Source organism: Perognathus longimembris, chromosome 16, assembly GCF_023159225.1.
Source record: "Perognathus longimembris pacificus isolate PPM17 chromosome 16, ASM2315922v1, whole genome shotgun sequence".
In the NCBI taxonomy this organism is placed as follows: Eukaryota; Metazoa; Chordata; class Mammalia; order Rodentia; family Heteromyidae; genus Perognathus; species Perognathus longimembris.
The window spans coordinates 9,890,566-9,916,061 of NC_063176.1; the positions used below are offsets into that span (position 1 = coordinate 9,890,566).

Here is a 25,496-nt window from a genome sequence, read left to right on the forward strand (position 1 = left end):
TAGGAAGGCATGAAAGTTAAAAGTGTTTTCTTGAATTTGATGGGTATTTTGAAGGGAGGGAGGTAATTTTTTAAAATATATTTTTGCAGTGCTAAAAAAGGTAGACCACCTTGCTATATGAAGAAAAAAGTCACCACATTAGGCCTTTTGGAAATTCTTTCTGTTTCTTTCCTTCCTTCCTTCTTTCTTTTCTTTTGTTTCTTTCTCTTGTCCTCCCTCCCTCCAACTATCTCTCCCTCCCTCCCTCCCTCCCTCCCTTCCTCTCATTTGTTTCTTTACCTGTTTCTCTCTCTTTTGTTGCTTCTTCTCTTTCATTCTTTCTTTTTCTCTTTCCTTCTCTGTTTCTCTTTCTTTTTCTCTTTGTTTGCGTCTTTCTTTCTCTTCCTCTTTTTCCCAGTCTGCCTCTCTTTTCTTCTCTATTTCTCTCTGTGTGTGTTTTTTCTTTCCCTCTCCTTCCTTCCACCTCTCTCTCTCCCTTTCCCTCTCCCTCTCTCTTTCCGTTCTCTCTTTCTCTTTCTTCTTTTGTTCACTCACTCTTCTATTTGTTACAGTCCTCGTGCTTGAATTCAGAGCCTGGGACTTATTCCTGAGCTTCTTTTTCTCATGGCTAGGGCTCTACCAATTGAACCAGAGCAACTACTGCTGGCTTTTTCCAAGTAGTTTATTGGAGACAAGAGTTTCACGGACCTTCCTGTTGAGGTGGTTTCAAACAGCCATCCTTAGAGCTCAGGCTTCTGAGTAGCTAGGATTTCAGGCATGAATCACAAGAACTCCATAGAAATGTCTTTCTAAATCAATTCACTCACCAAATATTTATTGCTTTCTCATTATACAACTGCATTCATTCATATTCTAGATAGATAGATAGATAGATAGATAGATTGATTGATTGATAGATTGATAGATAGATTGATAGATATGTATGTATGTTTGTATGTACACACACGTGTGTGTGTCTACTCTTTCTCTAAACACATATTAGCTATTCAATTTACTTTCCTTCTCCTCATCACCACTGCCAGTGTTTATTTTCAGGCAGATATTTTCAGACTTGCTCCTGTTCTCAGGTGCTAGAGAGATCTGAAAAGTATTAACTCAGTCAGGCAGGTCTTCAGGGTAAAACTCTGTAACACGTCCCCATTACTCTTAAAGTTCTGATCCATCCCAATCCCCCAAACTTTTCTGCCTTTATCTCCCTATTTCTTCAGTTTTCTTTTCTTCTAGGTACCCTTCTTGCCATTTTCAATGTGCTGTCTTTGGTCTGTGGTCTTATGTGTACTGTTTCTCTTCCCTAACACTTTGTCTGGCTAGCTCCTATTAACCATAATTTAACTAGTGTTTTGTTTAAAAGTAGTTGTTTCTTGATTTCTAAACAGTGGCAGAGTTATCATCATAAACTCCTGTGAGGGTAGCTATCTCCTTACTGTATAAGAACACACTCTTGAAAACAATAAACAATAATTGTACCAATGATTACAGAGGAAATGAGGATCCCAATTCTCAGGTTTAACTGGAAAAGTAATTAAAAGTAAACAATACATGCCTATTTTCTGGTTGTTTACTTATAATTTGTCTCTTTTCATCAAAGTAGGTAATTACTGTGAGAAGTAAAAACTAATTCCAAGAATTCAAATTTTCCGGTTGAGTTTCTCACCCATTATAAAGAGAACATACAATAACTCGTAGCAAAAATAATTTTAACCTAATTAAAAATAATAGATGTACATAAGAAGCAGATTATTATTAAACTGTTACCATCCAAAATTATTGTGCAACATACCTGATGCATTATGAAATACAAAACTTCAATTTGTGAAGAGTTGCTCAAATACTCAACAATTATACTCAAAATAAAACACCAGCAATTTTCATGCTCACTCATTTCTTTTACTACAAAGTATTTAAAATATTTCAAAAATAGTTTTTATTAATTAACATCACCACTTATTTTGAAGAATGAATAGCAACAATAGAGGTTTGAGTCCTAGGAATGAAAATGTATGCCGATTTGTGTGCCTGTTTCCTATATCTTTCCCTGTGGACAGGTTTCAGCCCTCAAATTTCTGTGCCTGGACATTTGGTCTTTCCCCTTACCTAATGTTTGCCATGGGTCACCACTTTGTTGGCTGGTTTAAAGATGCCGCTTTGCCTTTCCTTTCTCCTTTTGTATCTTTTACTTACCAATGAAAGGCGGAGGTAGAATAGAGCAATAACTTGAGTTTGAGTAGAATTAAGAGTTTCTAGTTCTGCTCAGTCCTTAACATGTTGTCGTATAGCTTTGTAGTTTCTTTATTTTCTTCTGAAGTGGAAATAAGCATACCTATATGTCTCAGAATTTTGTCTTAGATGAGTACAATCAGATGTGTAAAAATACAGCATATTACTGGTGTTCACACAGGATAGTCTTATTGTTCTTTGTTGTGGTGGTTTTACATGGGTCTTACTTTGTCACCTAGACAGTTCTTCCACTAGTGGGTTCAAACAGTCTGCACTCAGCTCGAGAAATAGTGGAGACTCTACAAATGCACCACCACAACAGGCTTAGCTTCATTAGTGTTCATCAGTGTGTGATGCTCTGCTGCTTTCAGTTCTTTGTATGGGCAGTGGTGAAGCATTGCTCAGTCTCAATCAAAATCCCACTAGACTCTAGTTGGCTTTGTTTACCTTAAAAGTATACATAAAATGAGCATTTCTTTTTTCAAGACAAGAGTTATCTTATTACCAAAGAATTAGCTCCAGGGGTAAAATTCCCCATTTGATTAATAAATACCAAGTTCGGTTTTGGAAAGTAAAGACAATTTAGTCTTCATGAGATTGGACACCTGCCATTTGTTAAGAAATCGAAGAAAGCTTCTATATAGCTCCAGGGATAAATAGAAAAAATAAGTTCAACCATAATAATATCCATAATAACTTGCTACACCTTAGAAGAAGGTAACTTTTACTTTTAGGACCATGTTCCTAAGTGTTAGTAAAAACAAGTTAGAAGTATATTCAAAGGGAACTGTATTACACTAATACTTTATGGAGTTAAAGTTGGTTAGATTCTAAAACCAAAGGCAAATTAACATAATTAAAACATAGATACACAATTATATTGTAATTTATCAACTTGTCCTACATATTAATCTCTCTCTATGTTATCTATCTATCTATCTATCTATCTTTCTACAGCCAACATAAGGATATGTAGCCTAATTTTTTTTAATTATTTCGTCTTCAAACAACAGCCAGAGCAACAATATAAATGTTTGAACTCCCATGAGGATCATACATCTAGCTTGAAGTACACTTAATAAAATGTTTGTAGATTTATTTTTTTCTAAGTGAATTGTGTAGAAACTAATTTAGGACATTTGTATTCATAATGAAATATTAGATAGTAATAAAAATGAAGTATTGAATTATATTTTTACAAAGAAGCTTAATATACCCCATGTAAACTTAAAAATAGCTTATAGCCCTATAATTGACTATTCATAGCTTATCTATCACCATCAAAACTATTACATAAAAATGACAACTTCAGAGACTTGAAATTATTTTACCTACTTATTGGCATACTATACATGTATTGATAAGCTTACATATTTATTGATGCACAACATCACTTAACTTGATGCTGGTAGCTCACATCTGTAATGTGAGCTAGGAGACTGAAAATGGAAAGGTCACAATTCAATACCAGCTTGGGCAGAAAAGTTTATGAGGCCAAATTGCAAAAACAGCAAAAGCAGCCTTGTAAGAGAAAAGTAGTAAATACTGAATATAGTAAGTGAGCTACCCTCAACTCAAAGCCCAGGACTGCCCTCCACCCCTCATTTTGGTCAGCTTCCATAAAAATACTAAATTATTACAAAATATATGAGGACTATTTTTTTCTTTTTAAATCAGATTTTATTTTTAATGTCCACACGTACAGTTAACACACTAGTGTTTGGAATTAAAGTCATTAACAAATTTGTTTCCTTCATTATAAGATGAAATCGTCATTAGGAAATCCTGAAGATGTGCATCATCTGTCCTTCACCTAATTTTTCCTACTCTTCTTCTGTTTTCTTGGTGTGTCGATAGACATTACTGGAAATGTTGACTTCATATAACCATAAATAATCCACGTGTGTCTGAGGAGAAATATAGTCACAGTGATGTTGGAGGTGTATTTTTATGACAACCAGGCAAGATGCAAACAAACTAAGATGTTGGTAATGTTGTAGAGAGTTCTTTACTGATTACCTTTATAACTTAAGCCCATTTAATAATCCTCATTTTAAAAAGCATTTCAGCCATAGTTTCATAAAGCTGTGAATACAGACAAATTTTCTTTTCTTTTTTCCAGTTCTGAGACTTGGACTCAGGGCCTGAGCACTATCGCTGGCTTCTTTTTGCTCAAGGCTAGCACTCTACCTCTTGAGCCACAGCACCACTTCTGGCTTTGAGCTTTATCTGATTATGTGGTGCTGAGGAATCAAACCCAGGGCTTCCTGCATGCTAGGCAAGCACTCTACCGCTAAGCGACATTCCCAACCCCTAGACAGCATTTTTAATTAAGGTTTTTTATTAGCATACATAGTTGCGCAGTGGGTGTTTCATGGTGCAACTTCTGAACAAGTATATAATGTACTTCACCAACTTCAATTATCACTTTCCCTCATCCCCCTTATTAATACAATTATAACCTTCATTATTCTATATTCATATTTGTGCATAAAATACTGCCACCATACTCCCTTTTATTCATTTTAGGTGAAACCTAAGCATATTATTCTAAAATAAGTTCATAAAATTGAAAACATATTCATGTTAATGTAGCTTAAGTTTATGAACAATTATCCCAAGATAATATCCCAAGATATTTAAGCAATATTCCAAATATAAATAAAAACATTTGAATCTCTAGGGAAAGAATAGATTTCTTACTTATTTCAAGGTTCATAGTCAAGACCCCATTATCCCCAAAATAGATTAAATGAATAAATAAAAAGATAGATGAATTTTAAAAAATATTTATTTACTGTAAGGTTTACATGATGTAACTTCAGAAATATATGCAAAAGGAATGTATGTTTTATGCCAAGTTTATACATAATTTATATTAATTATGATGAAGTGCCTAGATTATTGAGAAATATGGTTAAAGGATCAAAGAGTACTACCTACTAGCCATAAACATGGGATAAGCTATCTAGCATGTCCTATTCATTCAGATTATTCTTGGAACCTCTGTTTCTTTAAGTATATGGATTTCCTTACCTCTGGTTTAGTGATGGTCCCTTTGGAATGAGAATCTCTCGGGAATGAGAGAATTATATTTCATGGTTTGCTTCCAGAAAACAGGAGGAAGGGAAGATACAAGAGATGTCCCTGCTTCTGCCCTTTTTCTCAAATCCCCAGGTGACATATTTTAGGGTATTGTATATTGAACTCCATTAAATCATTTTCTCAGTATACTTGAGCCTTTAATTTTTAATAGCAATTGAAGTTTGACTTTAGAGTTATTGTTCTTCAAAATTGTAAGTGGAAAATAAGATTTATTTCCAAGGCCATATATAATGTCTCATATATAACATAGTTTAGTAGATATTAAGAGTTTTTTCTCTTAAGGAGACAAAGACAGCAAGGAGGGAGGCATTCATAATCAATGCATAATCTATGAAACTAGGAAAATTGAGAGGCAGATTGGGGTTGGGAGGGATGGTTGGGAGGGAGGATTAAAGGAGTGATGCCTATCAAGATGTATTTTACTTAGAAATTGATTGGTTAAAGGGTAATTCCTTTGTATAACTACTTAAAGATAATAACAATAAAAAATTACCCAGCTTGGCATGTCAGAATTAACAAGTAACATACTTTTCCTAACATGAATTTCTTTGAAATTATAGGAATTGTTAAATTGAGAACGTTACTTGTTTTAAGGATTGTAGGTAAACCAACTTGATAATGGGCCTAAATACTGATTTTTTAAAATTTTATTTCTTTATTGTCAAAGTGATATAACAGGGGGGTTACAGTTTCATATGTAAGGCAGTGCATACATCTCTTATCCAACTTGTTACCTCCTCCCTCATTCCCCCCACTGCATTCCCCCCCTCCCCATTTCCCTTTTCCTCCATGAGTTGTACCGTTGGTTTACAGGATATAGTTTTGAAAGTATTGCTGTGGCATTGCTGTATCTTTTATCCTTTGTCTCTCCACTCCCCTTCCCTTCTCTGGTTCCAATACACATAGGTTCAATATCCAGGGTACCAAAAATCAGTCAAAATACTGATTTTTAAAACATGTTTTGAAAAGGTTTCCATAAGTGAAGGTGGACTGAGAGGATTGCCCTCCCAAATCAAATCAATTTGAATTTTGAAGGGTTCATGGGGATATTTATGGTAAAATATTGCATTAAGGAGTAGAGGTTTTATGTAACATTTTAAAAGGAAAAATTTAGTCATAGATTTTGAGGTCATTGATTCTGAAATAAAGAAAATGGCCCCTGATTTCTGCCTTCAGAACTACAATTGCTGCACTTGATGTAACACTAGCTGTAAAGGTGAAATGTTTTACTTGAAATAATGTATAAAGTTATAAGAAGGATATGATGAATTTTTACTGCGTGCTTGGCATTTTTCTAGGCTTTTTCAAGTTAATTTATTTAATGCATGAAATAATCCTTTGATATTTTGAGACCTGAACGCTCCTTACAATCTCACTACTAGGTATTACCAAAATCAGGATTCACTCAGACATTCCGTAGTCCGTTCTTTGATCATCACCGTGAACTCTATGTCATAACACGACATATATCCATAATTATATTCAATTGAGTTTCACCTCTGTGAAATTGTTCTTTTCTCTCTAAATCCTTTGAAGAGGGCATAGTTAAATTTTAAAATCCCATCCTTGATTGGATTGAAATGATACTTAATTGCCACTGACTTTATGTTTAAAAGAAATAAAAAACCTTTTGGTTATTTTAACACTTTAAACCATAAACCCTAAAATCTGGGCAGCCAAAGAAGTACAATTACCAAGAGATTTATCACATCAATCTTGACAGGATTAAAAGAAGGGATTTCAGAGGTTTGATGTGTACTGGCAATGAGTTCCTCCATGGAACCACTCAAGGAGATCATTGTTTAGTTAGAAAGACAATGGAGGAACATGATGTCAAGGGACCCCCAGATAGGGGATGTGTAGAAGCCATGCAAAGGACTGGTGACTGGCTATTCCAGCCCTGCATTTAGAACTGTCCGGTTGTTTCCTATTTTTTTTTTCAAGAAACTAGTAGATGAAATTCAGCCGGAGCTCTTAGAATAGGAAGGGGGATTAACACTATAGGATACGATGGAGTGAAATCTACCCTATAAAGAATGGGAGAGCAGCGTATGTACTGAGAAAATGCATTTGGCTTCTTAGGCGTTACTAAGTATCATAGAGATTTGACGTTCCTGAGATATTCCTTTAAGTTGTGTCTGTCTCTCTCCAGCAGAATTCTCCTACTCAGGTTTGAGTTTTTCAGAACATTAAAGGGAAGCCATACTGTAAGAAGATAAGAATTCATAAAAACCAGACTGGTGTTTGTCCCTTCTGCGCGCACAGCAGGAGATAGTAGTGAATAGCAGTAGAGACAAGAGGTCTGAGGATGTTAATATTGGTCCCAAGCAAAAGCAGTAGAGAGCATGAAATAGTCCATTGTCTGATATAACACAATACCTGATACAGCTTACTTTAAAGAAAGAGGAGGGGTGTTATTTGGCTTACATAAAGTCCAAACATCATGGTATTGCCTCTTTCCATTGCTGCTGGCTGCTTGACCACCACCTCTGAGAGACTAACATAGTAGTAGCACCTGCAGAGGAATCACATAACAAGAGGGGCTAGCTTGCCCCCTTTCCCTTTTTAAATAAAACCCCTTTTTCAAGAAGAAAGTTAGGGATCTTCAAGAACTACCTTCGTTTCTTTCATGTGTGATGCCCCCTATAAGCTATATCCCTCCCCCTTCATCTGGACTTCCCTCTTAAAGATGCCATTAGTCGTATTTGTTACTACCTTAGGAACTGAGTTTCCAACATACGAACAATTGGTGAACCCTAAAATGATATTCAAAGCATTTTAACAAAGTGGCACAAAATATCTAATAGCAATATTTACCTTTTTTGTTGTCCAATATTGCTGTCTTCTTGTGATCACTTTACATACTAGACAGGAAGAACAAATACCCCCTCCTCAGCCTCCATCTAGTAGAAAAGTCCTCCACAGATCAAACATCAATACTGACAGTTATTGTCCATGTTACATGTCCATACAGACCCTCAACACCATGATGTTTGTACCTTGAGAACTAAAACTGGTGCCAGCTAGTTTTACCCCAGTTCACTAAAGCACACTGTCAGAATGTTCTGTGATTGAAGGTAGTACCAGTGACCATGGTATGAATGATTAATCATCACAACTAGATTGCTAAATATTGCTACATCCCAAGTTCATAGTAGTTTTTGTTTATTCCAACTGTATATCTCCCTTGTAAGAAAAAGTCTCCCCTGTAAGTAATACTTCCCGACTTCAGTGTCTCTTCTTCTGTAAGTTTGAAGGAGTAGTTTATGGCAAGAACAGTCATTTAAGATTTTTTTCTTTATCTAATGTTAAATGATTGGATATGTAATTAAATGTGTGGACAGAAGAGTGTTACACAGCTTGAGCTTCTCTGTCCACACTTGAAAGTTTCCTGATCTCATTTTTCTGTTGGCTGGACCCCAATTGTTGTTGAGTTTTTCTACTACACATAATTATGCAGTTTTCCAAAATCTGTCATCCAAGTCTCTGGTACTTCTATAAATGTGCTATTTCATGTTGTAGTCTAGAATATTCTGTTTTCTCTGGAAGCTGACATTTCAAACTAGGTACTTCAAAGTAGTAACAAAAACTCTAGAATTGAGATTAATAGTCTGGGAGACCATCAATTACTTTATTAGGAAGATAAACTATGAGCATAAACAGCAATAACCTATTATCAACAACAGTCACATTATTATTATGCTACACAAACAAAAATGTGCATCATAAACTGACATATTTTGTACCAGTGATTATCACTGTATTTTTAATGTTTCTGTGTTCATTGAGTTTGATGTATCTTGCTTGATTTGCTATAGAAAGATTTCTAAAAACTCCTTCATTCAGGGCTATGAGAAATCTCAGTGCTCATAGAAACCCTCATTTACAGACTTATTATGCCCTTTTGTTTCATCGAGATAGTCTATCTTTTTAACAGCAGTTAATTTTTACCCCATTTTCCAGTTTTCTTTCTGATCATTTTTTTCTTTTACTCGCTGATACCTATTTTTAAATGATTTTTGGCTTTACAAATATCTTCTTCCTGCAACCTTTTCCTTCATTACAAAGGTACAGAGATACATGTAATACTTCTATATAAATTTAACCTATCAACTGTTTTTTTCTATGGTGTATTGTTTTGTTGCTTTCAACAGAAGCCTTTTAAAGTGAGGAATTAAAGTATTTTCCCTTTATTTTCCTATGCTCTACACTGTGTTTTCTCTGCCTTGGAGTTCTACAATTCACTATAGGACTTCTCTGTCCTCTCAGAAAAGCATTATTTTTTTCTGTTTTAAAATCTGAGCCCAGTTTCCCACATCCTTCACCAAATAAACCATCAATTCCCTGCAGATGTGGCTGCTGCACATTGGGCGCTCTTCGGTCCCTGAGTGTCCTGCACCTTCCACCGTCATCATGCTATGCCTAGAGCATGCTTTGCAACTGAAAGTGGATGTATTAACTGAGAGTGGAAGTATTCCCTTTTTGGTCCTCATTCGCAGAATTGTCATAGCATGTCTAGGACTTCCATCATTTTTTCCCACAGATTCCAGAAACTGCTAAAATTCTTCCTATTTTTTGCTCCTCTTTTAATTATCATTGCATTTTTCATTTTACAGATGAAGTTAGGAGTGCCGCTGTATTGACAGGGTTTCATCAGATCTGCCATACACGTGTATATCTACTTATTAAAAACTTCATTATATCGTTTAAAGTATTGAATGTGTCTCTTTTGGGTCTGGTTTATTTTACTTAATATAATTTCTCACAAGTTTTCCCATTTCCTTATGGGCAATATCATTCATTCTGAAGGAGGCTTGTGTATGTATATATATACATATCACATTTTCTTGATTCATTCATCCACGGAGGGGCAGCTAGATGATTCCATATCTTGGCTATGGAAAAAAAAAATGCTGCAATGAACATAGTTGTGCTGGTAGTTTTAGTGTGGCCTGGTTTGTGGTCATTTGGGTAAATGTCCAGGAATGGAATTGTTGAGTCATAGGGAAGCTCTTTGTTTAGTTGTTTGAGGACCTTCATACTGCTTTCCAGAGTGGTTGAGCAAGTGTACATCCCCACATACATTGCAGTCGTGTTCCCTTTTGGCCACATCCTCACCAGCCTTTGTTATTGGCCATTCCCACTGGGATGAGGTAAAAATTTCATGGTTTTCCTTATCTGTGGTAACTGTATTGTGTCTATAAATGTACAAGTAAACACGCTGGATGGCAAAAGAAAAGAAAATGTACACTGGAACATAATAAATTGTAAAGGACTCTAGACTTTCACATGAAGTGATGTCAGAGGAAGTTATTCTTAGGAGCAGGTACATAGCTGCAATAGCTGTGTGCACGTGATCATATAAAATGATAGTTGTTGAAATGAACTCCAGGAAGTAGAAATAAGAGGGTTTTTTTTTTCCTTTGATGCTGTTTTTTGTTTCCATGTTCTTTTGTCTTGTTTGTTTATGTTTCTTTGGGAGGGTACTGGGGAGTACCAAAATGGTGGGACAAAGAATGAAGAAATGTAGCAGTGATACTCTCTAGACACTATGTTGAAAGTGAACTATCCAACTGGTGGATGGGAATGGGAGGAAAAAACAGGGAGTGAACAAGGGAAGGGGGGCATAGATCAAAAAGAAAAGTACTCTTTATCTGACTCGTGTAACCCTAACCCCACCGTACATCACCTTTAAAATAAATAAAAAATAAACAAACAAGTATTTATTTAGTACAAATACTAGGGATTGTCAGGTCTATAGTGCCATCCCTTAGCCTTTTAGCTAAAAGATAGTGCTTTACCCCTTGATCCACAGCTTACCTCTGGTGCTTTGGTGGTTAACTGGGTCTAAGAGTTCTTCGGCGTTTTTCTGCTCCATCTGGTTTGGAGCTGGAGTCGTCATCTGACAGCCTCCTCAGCTCCGTATCTTTTTATGTATTTGTAAGTTTGGTCATCAGTGTCCATTCATTCTTTACTGAGTTAATTCCTATCTAAATTTTTCTTATCTTGTTGCTGTCATTATAATGACATCTACTTTCTCTTTCATCATCTAGTTCTTATTTACTCAATTGAACAATCACCACTTTTTGCGTGTTGAACTTAAGTCTGACAAACATCTTAAACTTTCAATAGTTACAGTGGGTTTTTCTTCCAGCTAATTTGAATTTTCTGTGGAAATTAGTATTCAAATACTAATTTAAACATTACATCTATAGTGCTAAACCTTGTACCAATTAATGTTAACATTGTTTCCCACTTTACTATTAGTATAAGTACTATACTGGACATTTTCAAGGAAATCCTTTTGTGGTTACAGGGTTTGGTGAGATTTATATGTAGTGCATGGTGTGTTTATACGTGTGTGTATATGTGTGTATGTATATACATATATATACATACACACATTATTAGATAATCCTATCAAGGAAACAGTTGTATAGTCTCAGGTTCTTCAGTAGTTTTGCATTTTCATGAAAAACACTAATTCCTCAAATTGTGTTTCTTTATGTATGCTAAATGGTCTGGGATATATTTTATTTGATTATATTTTCTAAGAACTATCAGATTTTGTTTTGCTCAATGCAAGCGCTCTACCACTTGAGCCACAGCACCACTTTCAGAACTATCAGATTTTATTAGCTTAATATACTAGTAGGTATTTAAGACTATCTTCTTAAATAAAGAGCTCTCAATTTTTAAAATTTGTAATCTTAAACTACTCATACCTGGTTAACTACTGTAGGATCAAAAGGGCTTTTTTTTTCTATTTAGGATTAACTTCTATGGAAAAGGCTTTATGTTACTGGAGTGATATGGAGGATTTATTTGTAAACTGGTGTGGAATTTGAACTTGCTTTGTAAAGGTAGCAGCAGATGAATCATTGTTAATATTTATATGTTCATATGCATTTTTGCTATAGTTATCCAATTTAATTTCATTATTTTCAGAAAATCACTATGTTTGGTATTGATTTGCAGTTTTTTTTTTAATTTTTACAGAGGATGCTCTTTGGTCTGAAATTTACCTATCTTAAGATTGTTATTTTGTCATTTGGAGCATTTTATATGTCCATAAAATGAAAGTTATTATTGTATTGCTTACATTTACTTGGCATTTCTTATCATTTGTGTCATTCACATTAGTTTGAAAGAGAGGTTGAAATCTCTAATAACAATTTGAATTGGATAAAATTACATCCCACAGAACGTCTGTATTAAAAGTAAAATTAAGATACAAATCACTCTTCTTCAATTAGTCTTATTCACCAAGGACTCTGGGCAGTTGCAATATTCTGTTAAGCTTTCATATATATATGTATGTATATATATATGTGTGTGTATGTATGTATATATGTATGTCCATATATAATTATGTAACATTATATTATATGTAATATAATATATATTTAAAGAGAAAGATCATAATATACTTAGATTCAGCTAGATAAATTCTTTTTTGTATTCTATTTATTGATTAAACAAAAATTTTTTGACAAGGTGTTGTGCAAAAAGGGTACAGTTACATAGTAGGGCAGCGTGTACATTTCTAGTGATATCTTACACCCTGTTTTTCTTTCCCTTCCCTAGGTCAGGTAGACATATATACAATACACAATGTACCAAGAACATATACAGTAGCCACGTGGCCTACGCCCAAGAAAATTCGCCTAGGGCTTTAAACGTAATGTTGACATTAGACAATATGTCGACAGTAGTCTTATATGAACGTACACACATAGCTTTTGAGCTATTGTATTCCACTGAGAGGTCAATTTTTGACCTTTATATGTTGAGTAGTTGTTTGGTTTTAGTTACATAATGTTGGGTCGCTGACCCAATCCTGTGGGAAATACCATTTGACAAGCAGTTTTTGGTTTCACAGACCTGGTCTCTACTGTCTCTCCGTCTCCCTTTCTTAACAGTCATATATCAGGGAGATCATGCCCCTTTGTTTTCTGTATTCTAGGCTTGTCTCGCTCAACATTATTTGTTCAAGTTCTGACCATTTCCCTGCGAATAACAATATTTCACCATTCCTAATCGCTATGTAGTATTCCATTGTGTATAGGTACCATATTGTTTGGATCCATTCTGAGTGATTTAAAAAATTATTACTGACAGCCTTTCAAGTTCTATTTCTTTTAATTATTTGGTTCAATTTAGTCTTTCCCAGCTATATTAGTTTACTCTTTCTGTAAAGAGGAAACTAAGGCTTGTAACTTTACCTTCTAACACAGAGACCCCAGTTTAATCAATCAAATTTAACTTTCTCAAGTTAGCCAGAGAATTATGGGTTCTACTTCACCAATCACTAGGAAATATCTATATATTCCTATTTCAATGTAGAATATGGAAGTTTGTATCATTAACAAATTGAGGTTCCTATAGGACAAATGACTGGCTCAAGCTAAATAAAACTTACCATGTCTCACATGTATGACAGAGCTTACCAGGGTTCCATTTATAGGAGTTCTGATTAAGTATAGATGTGTTTTAAATACTTAGCTCTGCTTTACTTGCTCATGAATTGCTCTTTCACAGAAGAAGTATGATGTCTCTTTTCCAATTTGGTGGAAAAAAAGATGATACTGCCGTATGTTACAAGAGACAGCATATCAGAAATTCAACCGGTCAAAGCACACTTGCCAGGAAATAAAGTTATTAATTTTTTGACTTATTTTACTTAAAGTTTTACATGTCCTCTAAATTGAAGAAAGAGATTCTGAGAATGTTTGATACATTCCTTAAGTTTTTTTTTTTATCTCTTTATATTCCATTGATTGACCCTATTTAACTAGCCCTGTGTCACAGGTTTTGAGGAGCTTGTGAATACTGAGACTGAGTCTAAATTTAAATACGAATATACCTACAAAAGAGTGTAAAGGAAGAATTTAAATTATAATAAGGAATATGAATAAATGAAAGACATCAACTCCTAATAATTTATAGTTCTTGAAATGTTAGCTTAATAAAGCAAATTATTATTAGCATAAAACACAGAACTAAAAATGTATCTTTTAGATACATTTAGATAGCTTGTTAGTAAGTATTCTTATAGTGTCATTATTATTTACTTCTCAGAATAAAAAAATAACATATCTTTGCCTGAAACTTATCAATTCATCCTTATCTATTTAACTGGTAGAGAGTCTAAATAATAGTAAATATATAATTTCTGCTGTATAATTATAATTCAGTTGAATTCTATGATTATATGTTTATTCTTGGACCATATAGAGTTTATACATTTATACATATAAATTTATGTAACATTTCGTTGTAGATGAAACATAATTAAAACTCTTCCTAGGTGCCTGGGCTTATAGCCTATTATCATATATAAGCAGAAGGCTGAGATCAGAGGACACTGAGTCTAAGCCAACCAAGGCAAATAAATAAATAATTAAATGAATGAATGAATGAATTCTATGAAAACATTACCTCCAATCAACCACCAGAAAATAAATTCCTAAGTGGAGCTTTGGCCCAAATAGTAGAGTGTTCGACTTGAACACAGCAGCTTAGGAACAGCACCCAAGCCCTGATTTCAAGCCCTAGGATCACCACCAACAAAAACAAAGAAAACAAAACACACAAACTATTCATTTGACTGGACATTTATTGACTTTGATTTACATGGTATTTTTTTCTTATTTTTCAGGTTGTCACCTGTAATTTCTAATTTTCATATTGCTGTTTTGTTCCTAAAAGCAAGAAATATTTTAATTTGGACTTTGAACCAAGGAAACACAAATATTTATGATATATTATAAAGTATTTATTGTATTTGTTTAGCTCACTTCATTGTCTAAGTAAATTCCACAGGACTATAGATTTTGGAAGCAATATTTAACTGCAATAAAACTCATAGTTGAAATATAATCATTTTTTTATAATTTCTACAATTATGTTATATGACGTTCATATTTTTCTAAGAAGTTTAATGCCTTCAAGGCTAAGAAATTTAAACCTATAAACAGAAAGAACTGTTTATATATTACTATGACTCTTGAATTAAATTCTGTCTTTTCACTTTAATCTTCCCCTAGGAGTAAATAAAGAATTTAGATATAAAAATATAAATCTAGATGAAATAGTCACACTATTAGAAAACACATTTGAAAGAAATATAAAACAGCTAGGACTCCTGTCATAACAAATCAACTAATGAGTTACTTGCAACACTTGTAAGGTTTGCATATGGTGTGTGTGTGTGTGTCTGTGTGTGTGTGTATCTGTGTTTGTATGTGCAAAGGTTTACATTTTTCTCTTATCTCTCACCATTAAATACTTCACCTTTGGCTAGCAGATATTCTACTAGTCTCAGAGATAAGTATTGCAACATTGCTAGTCTATTGTCATTATTGCATGTCTGGTTGATTTAAAACTTGAATCTCATAGCCCATTTTAAATATTCTTCCCTCATTTTCTAGGTTTGTGGCTTGGAAAGGGTCTCTTTCCTTCTTTGTACTTTTTCATATACTCCATGACCACTAGAATTCGGTAGTGTTTGTAGCAAAATTCATCTTCTAAATAACTTTGTTTTTTGTTGTGTTGGCACTAGGGCTTGAACTCAGGACCTCTCTATCTCTTTTGGCTTTTTGACTCACAGGTGGAACTCTACCACACTTCCACTTCTGGCTTTTTGCTAATTTATTGGAGATAAAAGTTTCATTTGTCTTCCCAGGCTAGCTCTAAACCAAGATTCTCAGATCTCCGCCTCCTGAGTAGCTAGGGTTATAGGAGTGAGCCATCAGCAGAAGCCTAATTGAGAGAATAATTTCTAAATAAGTCCAGCAGAAATCTTTTCATTAGCATACAATGCTGCTGGCTCCAGTTTGCATGTAGATGAGTGGATTCTCTGTCCCCAGCTTGGGCACCTCGTTGTTGACTGAGGGTCAATGGCCAAAGCTCCATCATCATACGGTTGCATTAGTGTTTATTACACCTTTCTCTGCTCTGTGAAGTACGAGAACTAATTCTCTTACTTTATTATTACTCTTATGGTATTATGAACCATTTTAAAAGAGGGATATGTATATATATATATATATTTGATAAAATTAATTCTATGCTAATTAAAGTAAATTCAAATATATACGGATACTGCAAAGTTGTGAGACTAATGAAGAGCCTAATATCTTTCTTGCACACCATGAAGCACATACCCCACTCATCAACATACATTAGCTAATCCTTCAGCAATTCCAAAGGAGATCAGAATGTATTAAATTTGATGCCTGTAGGATTAAAATTTCTGTCAAAATCATTCCTGTTCCATTATTACCCATGACTTCTCAATACCAGGTCTTTTAACATCAGTATGAAACTTTTATACATGCTTCTTGTCTTTATACCAAGACTCACAGATCCTGCAATTTAAAAGTATTCTGTAGTTGGTGAAGTACTATAAGTCTTTTTGTGGATGATGTAATAGAAAGCAATATTTCAAACTACTTAAATAATTTATCTCCTTTATTTCTTGAACTTCAGATATTTCCTTAAAATGTGGAAAATAGTAAGCTATTTTATTCTGTAACTGCTAAAGAGTAAAAAGATAAGAATATCTTGTAATTCGCTTGTTTTATTCATGATGTGTCTGTCCATCCACCATTTGTCTATTTTGATAATATATTTTTATATTGTAGCACTAGTTTACAAGTTAATGCTGTAGTGAAGAAGTCCGTCTTCTTAAAAATGTGTTTTGAGCCAAGGTTCAATGGAAATAGATTTTAAAAGGTTCTGTGTGGCCTTTGGGATTTTATGTAACATGTATACATAATTATTGTCAAGCTTTTTATATTTGATGGAAGAAAAATATGCTTTTTCTACAAATAGGCTTCATTTTTCTCACTTGTCTTCAAAACTATATGTATGAAATATTTTCTTTAAATAAATGAACACTTATTAAGTACCCCGTAAACCTGTAAGGTTACATATTGTCTTAGAAACTTAAAATAATTTCAGTGAATTTAGTTATGGAACCCTGAATAGAATTTCTACTTAATGAATATTTTAAACTGTGAAAGAAAATTAGTTAACAAACAGTACTAGAAATATATCCAATGCCTAACTTATGAAACTGTAACCTCTCTGTACATCAGTTTGATAATAAAAATTTGAATAAAAAAAAGAAAATTAGGGAAAGACTAGTTTTTAATAAACTTTTATAGATCTGCATTTAAAATAAAAATAGAGAAATCAACAGCTTATAGCTTTGCTACCATCACTAATGGCAGCATTACCGTTGACTGAATTTGGATATGATGCAAAGACACTACAAAATATGACCCTTTAAGCTAATAGGATTTCCTGAAAAAGTCAATGGAACTTACTCCACATTATAGGTACCCTTTAGTGACTTATGGATTCAAACCATTGTATATTAATTTTGTAATACTGATGGTAAAATGTTTTTATCTACTCATATGAGTTTCTGTGTTGTATATGAACTTTAAATGCTTATAGCTAAGGAATTAAATCAAATACACTGTATGGAGTTAGCTACTAATAAAAAGTAATAGCCTAAAATATAGTGGATTAAATTCTGTAATACAGAAGTCTCAAATTAGCTGACCTAAATCTAATATATCTGGCCAGACTGATGAGCAGCTTCCATTTCAGAATCTCAGGCACTTTTGTCACTTTCTCCTAGACAAAGAGAAAGAGGAAATGGCAAAGGGAAGGCCAGGTCCAGTCCTTTAATTCGAAAGACCTAGAAATGTCACAATTCACTTCTCTTCACATCCCAATGAACACTACTTTAACAAAGAGCTGCCTTTAACCCTAAGTGAAACTGGCATTAACAGTCTTTCTAGTGATTTCCACAACTTCCAACAAAACTTCTGAATCACACCTTTATTTCTCTGTTTCAACTCATCATGTGAAGGCAAAAACCTAGGACATATCATTTTATGCAGGATAAGTACAAGTTTTGTATTTTAGTTTCCCTTTGAACATGTACCTTGACAGAACTTCGTAATGCATTTCCACATGTATTATATGCTAACCTCTGTAGCTGAATTCAGTTGGCTGTTACAGATCGTATTGACATAGAAAACCATTGTGATCATGAACGCAACACAACAGATAAAATGTAATGGTGGGATGGGAATGCACCACTATCTCATTTTATTTTAATTTTTTAATTTAATTTTATTGTCAAGAGGGGTTACAATTACATCTGTAATGAGTACATTTCTTGTCTGACTTGTCACCCCCTCCCTCGTTTTTCTCCCAACTATTTTAGGTATTAATAAGTATAGAGGTTCTATAAAGTAGTTGTACAAGGGTTTCAATTCAACACGGCAAAATGCCTCTTAAACAGTAACCTCTCATGGCCATTGTCCTCCCACATCTCTCCCAACCCCTTCCATTCCCTCAAATTACCTGGTTCGATTTAAGATATGTACATAAAATATGATGATTATATCCTCCCCTCACTTTTCTCTCTATACTCTTCTGCCTTCCATTCCTTTGATCAAGCAATGCTAGCAACAATACACATTTCAACTTTGTCGTATCCATATTGTTGTTAGTTGTTTGAAGACATTACATCATTGGAATTCTACCTTACATATACAATATTCTGGTCAATATATTTGCATACTTATGCATATGACCCTACATATATTTTCATATATGTTTATAATTTAGATATAACTTCTACATATGAGAGAAAAAGATAATTTATTCTTAGTTATTCTTGTTCCTAAGAATTGATCATATTTATTTCTAAGAATCCTAAGAATTATTTCTAATTATCTTATGAATACATTTCTTGACTTACCACATTCCTTGGCCATCCTACTTCATATTTTCCAATAGGACAAACTTCCTATAATAGAACTGGAAGGATACTACCCACTGTATTTGTATTATTTGTGGAAAGCTTTTGAGCATTTGGAATGGTACTGAAGAAAAGAATTTTGAATATTGCTTAGCTTTAACTTAAATGGTCACTTGTGGTTACTGTAACTTTCTTTTATCTCTTCCTGTGCCTAATTTATAAATTAAACTATCATAATAGTATGTGTGTATAAAATAGTTATTTCAAGTACTCACTGGAGATCTCTTAGATAGTCCTCTTAGATAAAGCAGAACTACTATATGTGAACACTTTCAGGATGCAACTGGGTGTTACCTTTGGACATTACCTGTGATCATCTCTGCTTTGATTTCAGGAGTCAGAGAGCTTAGCTTCCATCTTGCCCCTTCAGTATGTCTTTGCTCCTGACAGCGAACACACTGCTAACAGCTGCAGTACTTAATCACCATATTGAGCACCGAGTTCAAATCCCTCGCTTTCTGCTTCATACCTCACCATATGACTCCTGAAACACATTGAGCTACTGACTGTGCATTTAGAAATTTTATTTTTTTGCATGAGACATGTTTTTATATTATGAATGTGAGTTTACTCTAGCTTTAAATAACCTAATAATTATAACTCCATGTCATATTTACGGGACATATTATGTGTGGGGTACTGGACATATTATGTGTGGGATACTGTTCTGAGCATTTAAAATCAGATAACTAATTTCATCATACTCAGGAATGTACATTATAACAGACAGAACTTAGATTGTACTTAGCTATTATTACCATTTTACAGATACGACCACAACCACACATTAGTTTGGGCCTAAGATCAAACAGCTATTCAGTGACCACACTGAGTTTTGAACGTCAGGGAGACTCCATTCTTTACCATAGAGTGAGTTTTTGTAGTCCTTCTCTTTACCTAAAATGATCTAAGAACATTTAGTTTTTGTGTAATATGAGAAAATATTTTTCACCTTGCAAGAGAGAAGAAAACAAGATTAAATGTTTTCTATTTATTTTTTTTGTATCATCACAAGTATCTGATCAAAGAGTATGTTTGTAAAAAGACAATGTAAAATGCTTCTTACCTTTTCATTACTAATTTGGCTCCGATATTTTATTTTATGCAGGTGATAGTAAATTACTAACTGTTACAGTAAACGGTGTTCTGCATTTGTTCCTGTTACTACAAATTATTCAGCTTTTCAGTACATTAACAGAAGGAATTTTAAGTCATCAAGATTGATCGTTTTCAAAGGGCTGTGATGTTCAGATTTAACTCAGGTTAATCATCTGCAAGTTAAAATTGCTTAGAAGCATACCTCCATAATAATTTTACCTACTAATACTGTAGAATATGGATACCTTTAAGTGACACAAAATCTGTCATTTTAAGCATGCCCCCAAGCCCTTTCCAGATTGCTCATAAAATTTCTCATTCTCTAGAGAAATATGATCTCTAAGAAATAAATGTCTCTGTCAAGTCACAAGTAATATGAGCACAGGACGAAAAGAATGAAATTTCTGAGTCTCATAAGGGCTATTGCAGTATTGTCAAATTGATTTTATCCCTTGGTTTCTAAGTTCTCATGGTCATTTTAGGATTTGCCTTCTGGATATAAAGAGAAGGTTATGCTACCTTTTTAGAGGGGTGGGGAACAGAGGCCTTGGGGCACCAAGAGAATATTTTTTCATAGGAAATTCCTTGTCATAAAATGCTAATGTTGGTGTTCTTGTCTTTATGTCTATGCATTCTTTAGCTATGAGGATAACAGACCCTTCATCAAGTAAGAATGACCTGAATGGCTGATAAATTCCATTTATCAGTGTGGTCCCATGAACCAGCTGTCAGATCAGTATTGAAAAATCATTAGAGCTTCTGTCATTCACATTGAGGCAGAAGAGCAAACTGTGCAGGAAAATGTGCTGGCATACCACTTATATGTGAAATAAACATGCTGCAGCTGTATTGCCAAAAAATGAAGCTCTGCTTCACCTCTGTTAATTGGATATCACATGAATTCAGTGCCACAGTAATAATAACTTCCTGGGCTACAGACTTGTTGTGCTTTATAGTTGTTTTTTTTTTCTTCTTACATTGTGATGCATCAGTCTCTGCTATGTATTTCTGTTGTTTATTCAACTACCATTCATCAAAACTTACCTGTTGATTTATTTGTATTTCTTACCAGTCTGAAACTCTCTGGTTTAAATTGCTATGCATGAATACTGCATGAAATATCCCCAAAAGGGGAAAGAAGTGCTCCTTCAAAAATTAAAATTTTGCATAGGCAAATTTTTCTCTTGTGAATTTGATACCTGTCATTTGATCAATAATCTAATTGCTTGTAAGGACATATGAATTTCCTAACCAAAGCTACAAGTCTGTACCAGTCTAATAAACATAGACATAAAAGGTAACATTTGAGTATTTTTTTCCTATACATGTTACGATTTTGTCCTGCAAGAATTAACCAAGATTGGCAACCTCTGGGTGACTTTGTACTTTCAGTTTGTTCTTCTGGTGAAGAGGCCTTTGTTTCCATTCTCCTGATGCCATTTCACTTATTTCTCCATGCTTTTGCTTCTGTGTTTCTTTTACAAATTGGAGCTCATTGCAGTTTTAGATCATTTAACCTCTGGGTCCATCATGTGTTTTCCAGTGGGAAATAGCTGACATTAGTAATTTATCCTACCATTTTATTTCTAAACCTTAATAATAGTTTTACCTTTATTTGATGATGATTATTTCCATTTCTCCTATTTTCAATGTCTGAAGAAACTGACCACACTCTCTTGTATGTTCGTATACTTCTTAATTCTGTTGTAAAATAAAATATTAACACCAGAGATGTTTTCTAATTCATATAAGCAAATGTGCCAGATACAATGGTAAACTTCTTGCAGAGAGTCTTTATTCAAGAATGTTGATGGCTAACACTACAAGTGATAAAGTGAGTGGATATTTAAGTCTAAGAAGTAGTACCTAGTTGTGGGATTTTTAAAAAGTCAATATTTATAGTCAATTTAAAAAGATTCTGTCACCATATCTTGCTTAAATGTAGTTCTTTCTAAAACAAAACAAAAACAAAAAACAAAAACAAATTGAGCTCAGCTTCAGATGAGGGTGAACATAATCCCTTTCACTTTGTGAATTTAAATTCCCATAAATTACTCCAACTTTATACAACCTAAATAAAACACAAGAGTCTGCAGAAAAGAAGTACTATTTTATCCTGTTCAAGGAATATGTACCGGCAAAGAACGGGGCTGGTTTATGTGACTATATACAGATGTGGACTGGTTTGGGTCCGGTTCTTCCATCTATTTAAAGAAAAGTTGAGAGGGATTCCATTTTCAGCTACTGGAGTCCCATCTATTGGAAGAATTCATTTTATGTCAATACGTAAATACAAAGCATGAACACAAATATGTGAACTCTAGTCACACAATGAGTGTCTTTGAGAATTTGGAGGAAGCTAAGAGTGAAGTGCAAGTGATGATTGTTTCCATGCTCTTCTACTTTGTTCATATCACTCCATTCCCATTCTGAGCTTTATCCACTCCCTCGAATGTACAGATACTACAAAGAGATGAAGGTACCTTGAGACATTAGTCTTCCATCAAAACTGCCAAATTCTCGAGTTCCAAAACTTAGGGCAAGATAGAATCTTAGGAGGAAATTATCTAATGTTGAACAGGAGAATAGAGTAATTCCGGTAGAGTAGAAATTATTATTTTTACACTGACAGTAAAGCATACTGATTCTATATATCTATAGAATCATTCACACAGGATATGATATCCTCATACATGTACTCTAAATACTTGTTCCCTTTAACAAGAGTTAGGGTTTATTATTTTACTCAATACTACAATCTTTATGAAAATAGAGAAAATTTGGTGAAATGTGGTTTGAGTACATCAGTTGAAGCACTAAAGTCCGATGAAATAGATATTATCATATCAACGAGTCTGGTAAAGATTAACAACTTCAAAGTATGTGCCCCCTTGCCATTCACCATAATTACATCTCCATACCATTTGCATATGCATTAAAAATACATGAATAATTTATGGCACAAATCTGCTTTTGCTTAAATGAATTTCTGTGTTCCTAACATTTTCATTCATGTATATTTCTTCAAGTTTGGTAACTTGTACTTCCCATTAAAATCTTAAAGTCCTTACGCCACTTGTGTTACATTTTCTGTTGATAAAACTGGCCATGACATTTTTTTTTCAGTGTCAGTATTGTTGATATTGATATGGTTGGGTTAATTCAAAAACACGTATTTGATAACCCTTAATTTTCTCTTCTCTCCACAGGTCGTGGGTTATAGGTGCAATAGCTCTGCTCTGCCTGTTGGGATTGACATGGGCCTTTGGACTCATGTATATTAATGAAAGCACAGTCATCATGGCATATCTCTTCACCATTTTCAATTCTCTACAGGGAATGTTTATATTCATTTTCCATTGTGTCCTACAGAAGAAGGTATGTTAGAATCCTCTCTTAAACTTTAAATGCCGCCAATTTTGTGACAATTGTACCATTTTCATGTTATAACCTCAATTTCACGGCAAAGGAATTCTAACATATTCTCACAAAATATCATGTTTGGTATGTTGGCCTCTGGAAATAAACATTTGTTTATACTTGTAAAAACGAAACAGATGCAAAATAAGAACATAAGAGCTGGTGAGGGTATTTAAATTTAAGAAAAAAAAACAATAAGTACATTGGATCAGTTGAAAAATCACAAAGAGTATTTACAAAATAGACTTTCTTTCATGTTATTTTATATATTGATCGATAGACAAATGGAAGTTTTACATTAGGAATAACTCTTTTAAAATGAAAAAAGTACAACAGGCTGGGAATATGGCCTAGTGGCAAAGTGCTTGCTTTGTATACATGAAGCCCTAGGTTCGATTCCTCAGTACCACATATATAGAAAATAGCCAGAGGTGGCGCTGTGGCTCAAGTGGTCGAGTGCTAGCCTTGAGCAAAAGGAAGCCAGGGACAGTGCTCAGGTCCTGAGTCCAAGCACCAGGACTGGTAAAAACAAAAACAAAAACACAAAAAAGAAAGAAAAAAGTACAACAAAAAGAGCACACATAAATGTAAGTTTTTGTTTAAGAGCTAGTTTTCGTGGAAGAAAAATATAGATATTTTATGGTGAGATATACACATTTTGAGTGAATATATATTTTTGAATGAAAAATGTTCTACTCTTTCCTTTAAAGGCAGCTTCTAGAGAAATTATGACTTGAGTGATTAGAACTAGGTTCTTCATTATTTGTATTGTATAATTTTCCACATAAGATACTCATTTTAAGAACCAGTTTCAGCAAACAAATTGTTTTATTGCTTTACTTCCTCATAAGATGAATTTTATCACCTTGTACTTTTCTACTCTATTAAAAAAATGTGGTCGCTGTAGGTCTGATCACATAGTCCCTTTAGCCAGATTTCGTGAATTTGAATTTCACTTCCTCCACTTAAAAGCTTATGTGATTTGGAGCAAGTTAATTAACCTCCTCTGTCCCAATTTCCTCATGTGTGACATAGAGGTGATGAAGATAATTATGAAATATTGAAAAAGGTGACTCAGGAAATGAAGTGGCAAAAAGCAAAAAACAAATTCTTAGAGAGAAATAACAGACATAATTTGCTTTGAAAACAAAACAATGAAACAAAAGGTCTTTATCACTAGGATTTTTGAGAAATAAATCAATATTAAGATAACTCGAGAACTATGTCTAGTCTGCTTCTTAAAATGGGACAAGAATAAGTCAAAATGTATCCTGTTTCACTTTTAGGTAGCATATAAAATGTATTGCAGTAGTCACAATACAAAGTAGAACAGTAACAATAAATAAGGCCTACAGAAAATATTGTGTTCAAATAGATAGATTTTAATTTAGTGGAATAAATTTACCCCCTATATGTTATAGTAGAACAAATGTACTTTCCCAAATATTATTTATGCTCTTCAAATTGGAGCAGGTCACTTCAATATATGTTTATTACTCATTGACCTGTACTATGGGTAAATCCAATCTAGTAAAGTCTTAATCAACTCCAGTGCCTGATTTGGTGGTCATCTTTTCTGTTGGTATTTAGTAAGCAGTCTAAAATAAGTAACAGATCTTGTGACAACCTGTGGGCATGGCTCCTACTCAGTTTCCTTTGATAGGACTTTACTGATGATAACAACTACACTGCAAAACAACTAAACTGCTTAGCATTTTATCCAAAAGAATAGAGAGATTGGACATATTCACCAGTTATAACTCCACTATGCTTGATGAGGTTAAAAATAAATGAGACATAAAAAAGC

The 25,496-nt window shown here is 33.9% G+C and overlaps 1 protein-coding gene across 5 annotated transcripts in view; it reads left to right on the top strand.

The window, feature by feature from the left end:
* Window positions 1-25,496, top strand: part of Adgrl3 (adhesion G protein-coupled receptor L3) — a 648,664-nt gene that overhangs the window by 593,359 nt on the left and 29,809 nt on the right. For all 5 annotated transcript variants that reach the window (XM_048363857.1, XM_048363853.1, XM_048363854.1 and 2 more), the window contains one exon: window positions 23,479-23,647. In XM_048363857.1, the coding sequence (XP_048219814.1) occupies window positions 23,479-23,647 (169 nt within the window). The remainder of the gene's footprint in view (window positions 1-23,478; window positions 23,648-25,496) is intronic.